This window comes from Cebus imitator, unplaced genomic scaffold, assembly GCF_001604975.1.
Source record: "Cebus imitator isolate Cc_AM_T3 unplaced genomic scaffold, Cebus_imitator-1.0 Scaffold14, whole genome shotgun sequence".
Lineage (NCBI taxonomy): Eukaryota > Metazoa > Chordata > Mammalia > Primates > Cebidae > Cebus > Cebus imitator.
Window position 1 is genome coordinate 11,018,529 of NW_016107329.1, and position 12,638 is coordinate 11,031,166.

Sequence of the window (12,638 nt, forward strand, 5' to 3'; positions counted from 1 at the left end):
CTGAGCCTAGGGCAGGGCTGTGTGCAAACCCAGACCCTTTCCGCTGAGCCTAGAGCAGAGCCGTGTGCAAACCCAGACCCTTTCCACTGAGCCTAGAGCAGGGCCACATGCAAGTCCAGACCTGTGTCCACTGAGCCTAGAGCAGGGCTGTGTGCAAACCCTGACCTGTGTCCCCTCTGTCCAGAGCGGGGTCATGTGCAAACCCAGTCCCGCGTCCCCTCCATCTGGATCAGGGCCATCTCTGCACATCATCCATCCTTCCTACAAAACTAAGTTGGCTTCACAGACCAGGATAAAAGTATACTGAAAAGTCATTTCATCAGACTTAGTTTTTACATCTGTAGGTTGTTAACAAGTAAGTTTGGTTATAAGAGTCACAAAGAGGTCCCACAGATGCAGAAGCAAAATTGCCACTGGCGTCTGGTCTGTGTGCCTCCTGTCACACATGCTTGTCTTAACTCATGACTTAATCTCCACCCCCACAGCAGGGCAGCCCTGGCAGGTCCTGGCGCAGAGACCAGGTGACCCCATGGCAGCGCCCCCCCACCAGCCCATAATCCTCGTCTTTGGACTCTGAAACCTTGTACTTAGTAGTAGCATGTGTATAACTTATGGCTAAGCCTGCGGTGTCAGAGCAGCGTGATGGAGCCCTGCTGTCCTTCCCAGTGGAGGCGCTGACCCGCACCTTCTGCTCTCGCAGTTTCTCAAGGCCTTCACAGACTTCCTGGCCTTCATGGTCCTCTTCAACTACATCATCCCCGTGTCCATGTACGTCACGGTCGAGATGCAGAAATTCCTTGGCTCTTACTTCATCACCTGGGACGAAGACATGTTTGATGAGGAGACCGGCGAGGGGCCGCTGGTGAACACGTCAGACCTCAACGAAGAGCTGGGACAGGTTGGTGTCTCCCGAGTCATCTGCTGGGATTTGCTAACACGTGGGTGAGTCTGTTTCTCGTTCCTCAGGTCCGGTGCCTGTCTTCCGAGCGTGGCTGTCCCTGTAGCTGGTGGAACGCAGCAGCAGGCTTGTTTTGAACCTTATTTATGAAACAGTCGGCCATGCTGTTACATTTATGACAGGTGTGGAATTACCTGTATTCGCTAGTGCCTGGAAACTCACCCGGAGCTTCCTGGGCTGGACACCTTCTGGACAAAGGTGTGAATCAAGGCGGTGGGTAGAAATGCCTTTGCCAGCCTTGCACTCTCCTTCTGCACCTGATATTGAGGTCTCATAGCAAGCCAGGTATTTTTTCACTTTAAAGATGAGCAAACCGATACTTCAGAGAGTTTCAGTGACTTGGTGCATTGCAGAGGGTTCAAGTGCCTCATTCAAATCCCGCTGCTGCGCGATGGCTGCGGGAGCTCGGGCTTCACCGCCACACCTCGAGTTTCTGTCTGTGATGTGAGATGACAGATGCTGGCCCCGCAGGACTGTGGTGTGAAGTCAGTGAGATCATGGGCACAAGGTGCCCAGCCCAGAGTCTGTGCCACCACCGCCTCCCTGCCACAACACCCCCAGGAGCCACATACCAGACCTGCCGGCTTGGGAAGGGAACTAAGGAAAGACCCATTCCCTTGGTTCCCCAGCCTAAAGTGGGGACCTTCCCTACTTTCCCGGCCTTACTGTTGCAGAGTGCAGGGTTGGCAAAGCAGGTACCGGTAAAGGGTAACTCTTTGGTCTTTTTGGAAGAAATAGAAAACAATTTTGAGGAAGGACTGTTTTAGCAAACAAGGCCACTTTAGACAGGTGGCTGAAAGCTGCATCTCACTCGCAGACAGCAGTCTGTAAATACACTAGACGGGAGATACAGAGGCCTCTGTCTGCCCCTGTGAGGAAGGCAGACGCACGGCAGGCGCGTGCTTCGCTTTTGATGAGTTTGACTTCTCAGTATTTCTCTGGTGTATTCCAGACCCCTCACGGTGGTTTACTGTGTCTGTCAGCAATGCGCAGACTGTAATTCAGTTGCTCAGTAGTCGGGAGTTTTTAGCTAAGAGTATTCTTTCTATCTCCTTTGCAATAATAGATGGTACATTTTGTGTGCTCCTGATAAATTCATTGGGAAAGAAAGTTTTCCTGTAACAAGGAAAATGCCCAGCAGTATTGAGTGCAGCCAATTTCTTCTCTGCCCTCCTCGATCCGTCGCCCTGGAGTCCAGCAAAACAGTATTTGATTTCTGCCATTCTGTCCTGACCAAAACCAGGCTCTCGCCTGGAGGTTGACCTCCCCGGACACAGAGAAGTGTGTACTGTGGCTCCCGGGCGATGCTCTGGGGTGAGGACAGGTGGGCAGGCCCAAGAGGCAGGTTCATCTGACTGCAGCTACGCGGGTGAACGCCTGTGCCCCCCATCTATCCGGACAAACACACATGCCCCCCATCGCTGTGCCGTGCGATGTACATAACTTCTTTTGTATGTGAGATGGAGATTCACCCACCACTCAAGTGTCTGTGTCCACAAAAAAAACCACCATCTCCCGTGGCGCTCTGGGCCACGCACTGTGCACACCTTCTCTGTGTCCTGTGTACCACTGCCCATTTCTCAGATAAGAAACGGAGTCAGGAGCAGGCAGTGCCGCCTGAGCACGAGTGCCTGGGAACACAAACTCTGCTCCGGCCGAGTTGAGTGGGCGGGCGTGCACTGCGGTGGGTGCCATCTTCTGTTCCGAGAGCTGAGGGTGATGCAGCATTGACCAGCACCGCGCTTAGGGTTGGCTGTCTCACTACCAGAAAAGAACACTGCAAGCCAGGACCCCTGATGAGCAAAGTCGAAAATACCGCCAACAAAACACTAGCAAACCAATTCAGTAGCACACAAAAGGATCATACGCACCTCTGGGATGCCGGGTGGCTGCATCCACACACACAAATCAGTAAGTGTGGTGCATGATGTCAGCAAGATGAAGGACAGACCGTACGATTATCTGTGATGCAGAAAAGGCATTCGACAAATTTCAGCATCCTTTCCTGATAACGTCTCTCAACAAATTAGGTACAGAGGAGGGTACCTCAACACAATACAAGCCGTAAATGACAGACCGCAGCTGGCATCACACACAATGGAGGAACGCTGAAAGCCTTTCCTCTAAGATCAGAAGGAAGACAAGGCTGCCCGCATTCACCCCTTCTATTCAGCGTAGTGCTGGGAGCTCTAGCCAGATCATGAGGCAAGGAAAAGCAAGAAAAGGCATTCGTATAGGGAAGGAAGAAGTGAAGCTGTTTGCTGATGACACATGCTTATATGTAGAAAGGCCTAAAGACTCCACCAAAAAACTTTTAGAACTAATCAAGAATTTCATTAAATTTGCAGGATACAAAATCAACACCCAAAAGTCAGGAAGGATTCTATATTCCAGACAACAGACTATTTGAAAAGGAAGTCAAGGACTTTCCCAAACTTGTTTAATAGTAACAAAGCAAACAATCGTACCTCCTTTCGCTGAGGTAACAGGACTGACTGGATTTGTGTCCAGAGGTTTTAAGCTTTTGTTTCCATGTTCTTAAAACTGAGATAACAGCACAGTTGAAGATTAAATGAGCCACTGCCCAGTGGCCGGCACACCCTGAGGGCTCAGTAAAGGTCTGTTGTCGTTAATTTTTATTATTGTTATTTTCATGGTCGTGGTTCCTAGAAAGATGCCACCTATTTAGTTATAGCTAAACAGGATGATAAACCAAACCTCTTAACATTTGCTGTTTCATTCTTACCCATTTTACCCTTTTAAAAATGCGTTTTGAGACAGGCGTGGTGGCTGACGCCTGTAAACCCAACACTTTGGGAGGTCCGGGCTGGCGGATCACCTGAGATCAGTAGTTCAAGATCAGCCTGGCCAACAGGGCAAAACCCTGTCTCTACTAAAAATCCAAAATGTAGCTGGGTGTGGTAGCATGTGCCTATAATTCTAGCTACTCAGGAGGCTGAGGCAGGAGAATCACTTGAACCCAGGAGCCGAAGGTTGCAGTGAGCTGAGATCACACCACTGCATTCCTCCAGCCTGGGTGACAGAGTGAGACTCCATCTCAATAAATAAGAAAAATAAAAATAAACAAGATTTTAAGATTGAAAAAGAGTTTATTCTAAGTTACATCAAAATCCTATGTAAGAAGAGTACACAGGTTGAATATCCGTTATCCAAAATGCTTGGGAAAGCCGTGTCCCAGTGGGCGTGCCCCAACTCAGTCTCTAGATGCTGCCTCGCGTTCAGAGCTCCCACCATCAGTTATTCACGATAAACGTGTAACCTGTGAGCTTATCTAAAATCAGAGTTTAAGGCGGGTTGTACCTTTAACACATATCACAGTTTTCTCTGAGATTTGCCTTCTTCTTATTTGTTTGAATTTTACCTTCTGAAGCTTACGTGATATTGTGGGCTTTGACCTCCAAGACTTTGTAAAGTTCATCCCCTCCGTAGCCTCTTTTCTTCATTGCTGTTGTTAAACAAGATTCGGGACGACCCCCCTCACACTCTGTCTTCCCAAACAAATGGAGCCCCGGCTCCACCCTGGGAATGTGTCTCTGTCCCTGGGAATGTGACTGTGACACTGTTTTGCTCCCTACCCAGAGAAGGTGTCCCCAAGGCCTCCCCACCCATCCTCCTGAATGGCACCTGCCAGCACTACCGGGTCCTGCTGGACGCTGGGAAGGAGGATGGCCGGGAGCATAGCTCAGCTCTGTGAGGTCATCTGTCTGGGGGAAAACCTGTAGAAATCCACCGCCTAGTAAACTCACAGTGGGAGCTGGGGAGGACACAAGGCTGCTGTGTGTCTGCGTCAGAGGCGCTGGGGCCGCCCTCGAAGCGCCGTGACTTGCTGTGCCCTGGCCGCAGGTGGAGTACATCTTCACAGACAAGACCGGCACCCTCACAGAGAACAACATGGAGTTCAAGGAGTGCTGCATCGAAGGCCACGTCTACGTGCCGCACGTCATCTGCAACGGGCAGGTCCTCCCAGACGCCTCAGGGATTGACATGATCGACTCGTCCCCCAGTGTCAGCGGGAGGGTAAGTGCAGCCCCTGCACTGTCCGCCTCTGGGAGTGAGTCGGTGGGCAGCTGTGCGTCCTGAGCCCACCCCCTTTCACTCGGGGGCCAGGAAAGTCCAAGTCCTGTCCGCGGACTGCCGTGGGAGGGAGGTCAGAGGGTGCGACCTGTGTGGTGTCCCATTAGATACTGGGGTGCTTGGTGATACCCATGTTAGAACTGCCGTGAAAACTATAGAAGCGGGGCAAACACGCATGCACGCAGACACCACGTACACACGCAGACACACCTGCACACACACGCACACGCAGACACACACACACTCTCACACACACTCCAGATCTCAGCATCTCTGGGCAGGGCTGGAGTCCCAGGCCGACGCCATTCCTGAATTTCCTGTTGTGGGGTGCAGAGCGCTGTGGGGGAGCCGGGCAGCTGTGTTCAGTGGGCTGTGCATTTGCACCGCTCCCCACCGAGGGCGCTGATGCTCTCTCACTGCGCCCCAGCCGGTGGCAGAAGAGCAACCACCACTTCATCACAGGCTCACGGCAGCGGGAGTGGCCGTGTCTGTGCCTGTGCTGAGGCTCCGGCCCCCACATCGGGCGCTCCGCTGGGTACACGGAATGTGATGGAGCCCTTCCCGGAGCTTTGCCATGGTGCTTCCCAACCTTGGTTTCACATGAGAATCTGGAGTCTTGGAGCTCCCAAAGAATGCAGTGTGCAGCCAGGGTGGAGAAAGCCGTCCTCAGGGCAGCCTCGGGGATGCGGTCCCAGCCGCTGTGGCCTTGAGTGCCTCACTTTACCTTCCTGAACTTCGATTCTGCAGCTGCAGGTGCAGGATAATAGCTCCCCCTTTGTAGGGGGTGTTAGGGTCGGTGTCACAATGTGAGTTAACAGCAGGCGCTCCATAGGTCACGTCTGGTCTAACACGCTTCGGTTAGGAGAAGGCCGCCATTGCGCAGGCGCCGGGGTGGAGGCATAGCCAGGGTCCAGGGTGTTTGTGAACGTCTGTGTTCGCTGCACCGTGTGACTCAGCCTCCCTTTCTGCATGCTTAGTGGTTGCGTGTCATTTCTGAGTGCACTGGAAGCCATGCCTCCGTGGTTTCTAAAAGTATCACTGCTGAGTAACACACTCCCATTTCATGGCTGCCTTCACGGCTGCACTGAAAACCCCTCACCTCCTGCAAGCTGCCCTCACAGCTCCGGGCTTCCCTTGGGCTTTCTGTCTGAGCCTGTTTCCTTCCATCTTCAGTGGATGCACTGTGATTTGGGGGTTCTGGGAACTGCTTTTTCACAGGAGCGCGAGGAGCTGTTTTTCCGGGCCCTCTGTCTCTGCCACACGGTCCAGGTGAAAGACGATGACAACGTGGATGGCCCCAGAAAGTCGCCAGACGGGGGGAAGTCCTGCGTGTACATCTCATCCTCACCCGACGAGGTGGCGCTGGTCGAAGGTGTCCAGAGGTGGGTCGCCGGCCAAGGGCCTGCCTGGGTTTCCTGATGTGACTCAGCCCTGCGACAGCCCCACTCAGGGACTTGTACCCGGAGGCGTCCTCAGCCCCGCCCCGTGCCCTCCGAGTGCCAAGCTCTGCTGCCTTTGCACCCAGGTTCTCTGGGTCCCCATCCCTGTATGAGCCCCTCCCACTGTGATAAGCAATGTCTGGTCCCTGGCGTGTGAGTCTTCATCTGTCTTTCATGGGTGGCTTTTCCTCCTGAGGTCTGCAATAAGTTAGAGGTCATTCCAGATAACCACAGGCTTCGAAATAGGGAAACAATCCTTCTTCCTTTAACACAAATCTCCCTCCTGCATCTCAGAAAACTGAAGCCCGGATGGCCAGCGGCCTTCCCAGAGCCAGCCCGGCGGGAGCTGAGCAGGGCAGGTGTGGGGCCTCTCACCACCCACCCTTTAAGCAAACACTTGGAAACATACTTTAAATGTTCCAGATACGTGGTCTGATTGCAAGTCAGGAAAGCCCTTTTCAAATCTGCCCAGCTCACGGCTTCCATAACACTCAACCTCCCCTCCCCAAAAGTGACGAAGGGACACTTTGTCACTGCCTTCGGGACCAAGCGTGGCGAGAGTAACATGTTTGCGCTTCTCATCCGTCACAGCCCACAGCCCCGTATTCGTCGCTGCTGAGCTCATGAATGTGTTTCCTCATGCAATGTGAATAGCAGCACAGACACGTAAACAGTGTCACTGGGGCACTTCGTTCCGTGTGTGAACCCACACAGGTGTAGGGGAGGCTTCTTGGAGCTGGGGTTCTCTCTTCTGGGAAAACAAGAGCCCGGGAATGCCACCACATTCATCCCAGGTGTCAGAAGTCAGGGCAGCTGCCTCCCCCCAACCCCCCACTTCCCCCAGGTGTCAGAATTCAGGGCAGCTGCCCACGCCCTCCCACACCTTTGAGACTCCTCCCTGCCCAGAAGCTTTTCCTCCAGCTGCTGCTGCCACCTGAGCTGGCCAGAGGCCTCCACTGCCGTTCCCCAGGTGCCACTTACCTTACGGCTGCAGCTGCGCTGGGAAGCACGCCTGTCTCCCCGGTCTCTGCTGGCTGCCACTTCCCGGAGCCATGCTCTTTGTCTCTGCTGTCCCAGCGGCTCCCACAAGGCCCTGAAGGTGCTGACCCCTGGGCACAGGCACACAGTACACCCACGTGCTGGCTGAAGGCCTGCGCTGGGCCTTGGTTCCCCATCGGTGACTCAAGGGGCTTGGTCTAGGGGTAGCAGCCTCTCAGGGACCTGCTCCCTCTGACCTTGTGTTTCCTGCCCAACCACAACAACAAAGCCACGAATCAATGAGCAAGGATGGCAGCCACCACTCTCTCCTGAAGAACGGTTAATACCAACAGAAATGTGCCTCATCGTGGTGTGCTGGGGAGGACTGGGTCAGGGAGAAATGCTGTGACTCCTGGAAGATTTTTCAAGATGGCGAATAAGTTCATTGTGATCATATCCAAACTTTATAATGCAGTTTATGATCTGTTTAACAAAGTATTTCTTTTTTGAAAAGAACGCTTTGCCAGAATGTAAAGCAGATCCTCTGTGAGAGGAACGTCAGACTCTCAGATTCACCCCGAGCCCTGCCCTCTCATTGCAGACTTGGCTTTACATACCTGAGGCTAAAGGACAATTACATGGAGATACTGAACAGGGACAACGGCGTGGAAAGGTATGTGCACCCGCCCTCGGGTGTAAAGGGTCACCGCAGTGAAGAAGGCTCATTGCATGGTTCGGCATTTCGGGGGAAAGACAGATTCTCTGTGTTCTCCCACAGTTCGCTCCCTCTCCTTCCCAGTGACAGCGCAGAATGTTCTGGAGAAGGGCTGGGGTGCAGCCACAGGTCCGCTTCCCCTGGGTGGTTTTCCCTGGAGATGTAAACTGGAGTTGAGTGAAGAGAAGTTCGCCGGTAAATGTGTTTTGGGTTAAACCTGAAGTCAGGTGTTACGCAGGACGTTTCGGGTGTCTAGTGTGTTCTGACCTCCCCCGGCCCCTGTGCCTCCACGAGGGAAGGGAGTGGCAGCCGCCCCGGGCTGGCCCTGAGTCCCAGGGGAGGAACGCTCGCTCTCGTGCTGGGAGCACGGCCTCCTGTTGAACACAGTTTGCACAATTATGCTTTTCCATGGCCCGTTTGATGTTGGATTGTTTCACTTTTCATGTCTTTAAAATGCTTCCCATTTTTAGGGACGGTCCCTGTCTCAGATTGCTTATACCCGAGACAAGTGACCCATCTTGAGATCTGACTCCGGAGAGTGGGTGGTAGTGCCTCCTTTATCAGTAAGCACGAATGTGCAGTCACAGTTCCAGCAAGGACGCAGGATCTGTGGCGCCAGCCTCAGGACGCCCGGATTTTAAAATTCCATCCTTAGGGAAAGTTAACTCCCAGTGGAAGGGAAAGGACAAACCCCTTGATTCTGCGGCGGCTCCTGGGCCCTCTGCTGGCACCAACTGCGCCCTCCTCACAGTGCCCTAGGCTTCCTGGGGGCTGGGGTGACCTGGGGGCCACAACTCACTGCTGTTGAGGCTCTGGATTTGCAGCCGTGGAGGCGGTGAGGTCGTGGACAAGACGAGAGCCCCAGTCAGGGCTCTGCCAAGGGACCCCCGGCTCCGAACTACGCTGGCACCGCGGCTTCCCACTGAGTCCGCGACCCTGAGGAGGCTGAGGGGCAGCTGAGGGCAGCAGCGGGGGCTGCTGAGCACTTCTGATACCCTAGACGCTGCACAGATTTTAGGAGTCTTCCAATAGCAGGACAACAATACTCAGAGCATCAGTGTCCTTTGCTTTTTCTGTGGTTTTTATCTCTTAGGACAACCCTGGCTCATTGGCAGAGATCCAAGCTCTGACACAATTTTGAGTCTCTGTTCAGCAGCATTTAGGGATGGAGTTGGTGCATAGGAAACACAGCCTGTGTGGCAGAATCTGAGCCCTCGGCCTGGATTGGGTGGGGACGTGGTGAGGAGCCAGTACTGCAGGTGCCACGGGGCCCAGACTTGTCCTGCCGGTGGCACCTGCCACGTCCTTCAAATCCAGGCCTCTCCAGGGTGTCTGTGTGAGGCCACTCCTCATCCAGCGGCCCTCAGTGTGTCCCCTGAGGAAGAGACTGGCCTGCCCCCGTCATTCTGCCGAGGAAGCTCCACAGTTGCCAGACGGAATCGCATGAGGACCCACGAGGACCGTGTGACCTTCATTTCTCTTTCAGGTTTGAATTGCTGGAAATTTTGAGTTTTGACTCAGTAAGAAGAAGAATGAGTGTCATTGTGAAATCTGCTGAAGGTAAAATTCCTTTTTCTCTTGGTTTATTAAATTATATATGGCGACGGTGTTTTATTATGATGACTAAATTCTACAGGAACTTTAAGGATTTAGAGTTTAAGAATGATTTGTCTATTTTTTTTAAAATATAGATAAACCCTAATTTTTTATTTTTAAAAAGTGAAACATTTTGAAATGCTGAGGAGGGAGCCGTGCGCTCAGCACCAAGCCCCTTTCCCTGTCTCTTCCAGTGTTGAGCTGGGGCCACTTGACCATTGAAAATGACTGAACTCCATTTATGAGGGTTCCCCTGCCCATCCCCCCCACCTTTCTCCCTGCCAAGCTCGATGACATAAATATGTTTTTAAATAACAATTTTCAAGGAAAGGGTAATGTGGGTTTGCCAATATATCCATAATAATGTTCAAAATTGCAAAGTGAGCTCTGTTGGTTGGCAGTTGTAACCGTGTGTCTGAGAGCCGCACACTCTAGCGGCTTGTGCTCTGGAGCGCTGGGATGAGCAGTGGCGGGCATGGGCAGAGCCCTGTGGCCGCTGTGATCTTCTGGCTGACCCGCATAGTGGGCGCTCTCCTGGTCCCCCCAGTGATCTGTGGCTGTCCCTGTTCCGGACAGTTCCCACTCCAGGCCGGGTGGACGCATCTGTGGTCCCCTGACCTCCCTGCTCCGAGCTCTCCCAGGCACTGTGCGTCCCCGTGCACAGATGGACAACCTCGTCTCCTCCCACCCTCACCAGGTCACACACAACACGTGGCACAGGCCGCAAGTCGCTGAACCCCGCAGCCCCTCAGCTTCCTGCCCACCGTGCCGAAGCTCAAAGGTGCAGGCCCCCTGGTTATTTGCCGTGGAGCAGCAGGGCCCATGGGCTCCAAACACAGGGCCCCCCTTTGCACGGCCATTGCTTCCTAAGGGCGCCCACCCACCAGCGCTCAGCTTCTCCCAGTGCCCCCTCTGAGGCTGTCCCCAAGCGTCCCCCTAGGGCACGCCCACAGCCCCCACCGTGGCCTCGTTCCCCCTGCCTGCCTCAGGCTTCCCCATAGGAAGGGCCTTTCACCCACCTGTCCTTCCCTCTCCCGGCCTCAGCCGCACAGCCATGTGCAGGTTGTCGCTCCGTGGCGGGGCTGTCCATCCATCTGTGGCCGTGGGCAGCCTGCACGCATCCCGAACGCAGAGCCCACGCTCTTCACGGCACCACGCCCATGGCACGCCACCCTCTGCCGAGTGCGCCTGAATCCTGTGCCGTTCAGGGCACTCCACGCAGCCTGGGAGCGGGCCTTTATCAAGAGCTGTGGGAGCTCACTCCATGGTTTCCTAAAACCAGACAACCCCAGGCTGTGTTCAGCTCTTCGCAAAGATGCCTGGCAACAACTAAACAGCCACTCCCCGGAACCAGACAGACTCCAGGCTGGAGAGCCTCGTGCCAGCGTTTCCCCAAGATGTGCTGAGTTTCATTGTAACACAGAGTAGACGAAGCAGGCCCTTCATCAGTGCCAGGAGCGCCTTTCTGATCAGGACCATGGTGCCTCACTTTCTAAGACCCAGAAGGAGCTGTGGGGGAACGCGGTGTGACTCTCTGTGAGTGGCACCCTGTGAGTCGTGGCAGCTCTGGGGTGGGTGGGCAGCAGCCTCAGGAGGGTGCCATGGCTGCCCTGGGGCACTGCTACCACCTCCCTCTGGTTCCCTGGCCACAGTCCCACTGCGAGGCACAGCGTCACCTCTGAGACAGGCCACTGAATGCAGATGAGTCCAGGCTCCACAGTGAGACATCACTGACTGTCATGGAACAAGGAACAATCTGTGTAAATGTTGCCAGGACTCCCGGGAAGAGCTTCTGACGGCCAGACCATGGGATCAGCAGAACGGGGTCTGAGAACAGGTTCAGATGTGCAGGAGGCCCTTCCCCCAGCTGGGACGAGGCCAGTCCTCAGAGTCTCAGCCCCTTGGAGTTATCTGGGATCAACGTATCCTGGGTGGGAAGTTCCTGGTCCATCTCGTCACTTGGTCCTCCCTATAGAAGTTGAATCTAGCTGTTGAGCCTTGGCTGGGACATGCTGCCCATGGCCTGCAGGGCTGACCACAGTGCCCAGGAAGGCGAGCGTCAGCCACCCCGGAGCTGCCCCTGCCACGCGCTCACAAATGGTCTTTGTTGCGTCCTGAACGCCCAGGACCTCAGGGCTCATACTGTGGGCTGCGCTGCGGAACTCTTGTAAATAACTCCCGTTACCATCAAAAGCCTAAAGAGCCGCCGGATCACACGAAGAATCAAGGTTGGAGGCATTTGCACCATGAGAATCTCCCCATCCACACAGGGCATCTGTGGACCTCCTAGGGCCTCTCTGAGGGACTTCAAGCTTGCCCGGGAGACTGTCCTGCCCTCTGAAGCCAGGCGCTGCCTCAGCTATGTTTAAAGGATGTTTGAGGAGTTAATTAACAAGTTGTTCTCTAAGTAGTGATCATCCCAGGGGAGGCGCACTAATTGCGCTGGAGTTCTGCCTTCTGGGTGGGGAGACCCTGCGGCCACCTCACAGCCCACAGCTCACAGCTCACAGCTCACAACTCACAGACCACACCTCACACCTCACACCTCACACCTCACACCTCACAGCTCACACCTCACACCTTACAGCTCACAGCTCACACCTCACACCTTACAGCTCACAGCTCACACCTCACAGCCCACACCTCACACCTTACAGCTCACAGCTCACACCTCACAGCTCACATCTCACAGCTCACACCTCACACCTCACAGCTCACACCTCACAGCCCACACCTCACAGCTCACAGCTCACACCTCACACCTCACAGCTCACACCTCACAGCTCACACCTCACACCTCACAGCTCACAGCTCACACCTCACAGCTCACACCTCACAGCTCACACCTCACACCTCA

At 54.3% G+C, this 12,638-nt stretch overlaps 1 protein-coding gene across 13 annotated transcripts in view; it reads left to right on the top strand.

Moving 5' to 3' along the window:
* Positions 1 to 12,638, top strand: part of ATP11A (ATPase phospholipid transporting 11A) — a 189,648-nt gene that overhangs the window by 128,323 nt on the left and 48,687 nt on the right. For all 13 annotated transcript variants that reach the window (XM_017502400.2, XM_017502338.2, XM_017502281.2 and 10 more), the window contains exons 12-16: positions 701 to 898; positions 4,823 to 4,996; positions 6,272 to 6,435; positions 8,072 to 8,143; positions 9,672 to 9,745. In XM_017502400.2, coding sequence (XP_017357889.1) covers positions 701 to 898; positions 4,823 to 4,996; positions 6,272 to 6,435; positions 8,072 to 8,143; positions 9,672 to 9,745 — 682 coding nt within the window. The remainder of the gene's footprint in view (positions 1 to 700; positions 899 to 4,822; positions 4,997 to 6,271; positions 6,436 to 8,071; positions 8,144 to 9,671; positions 9,746 to 12,638) is intronic.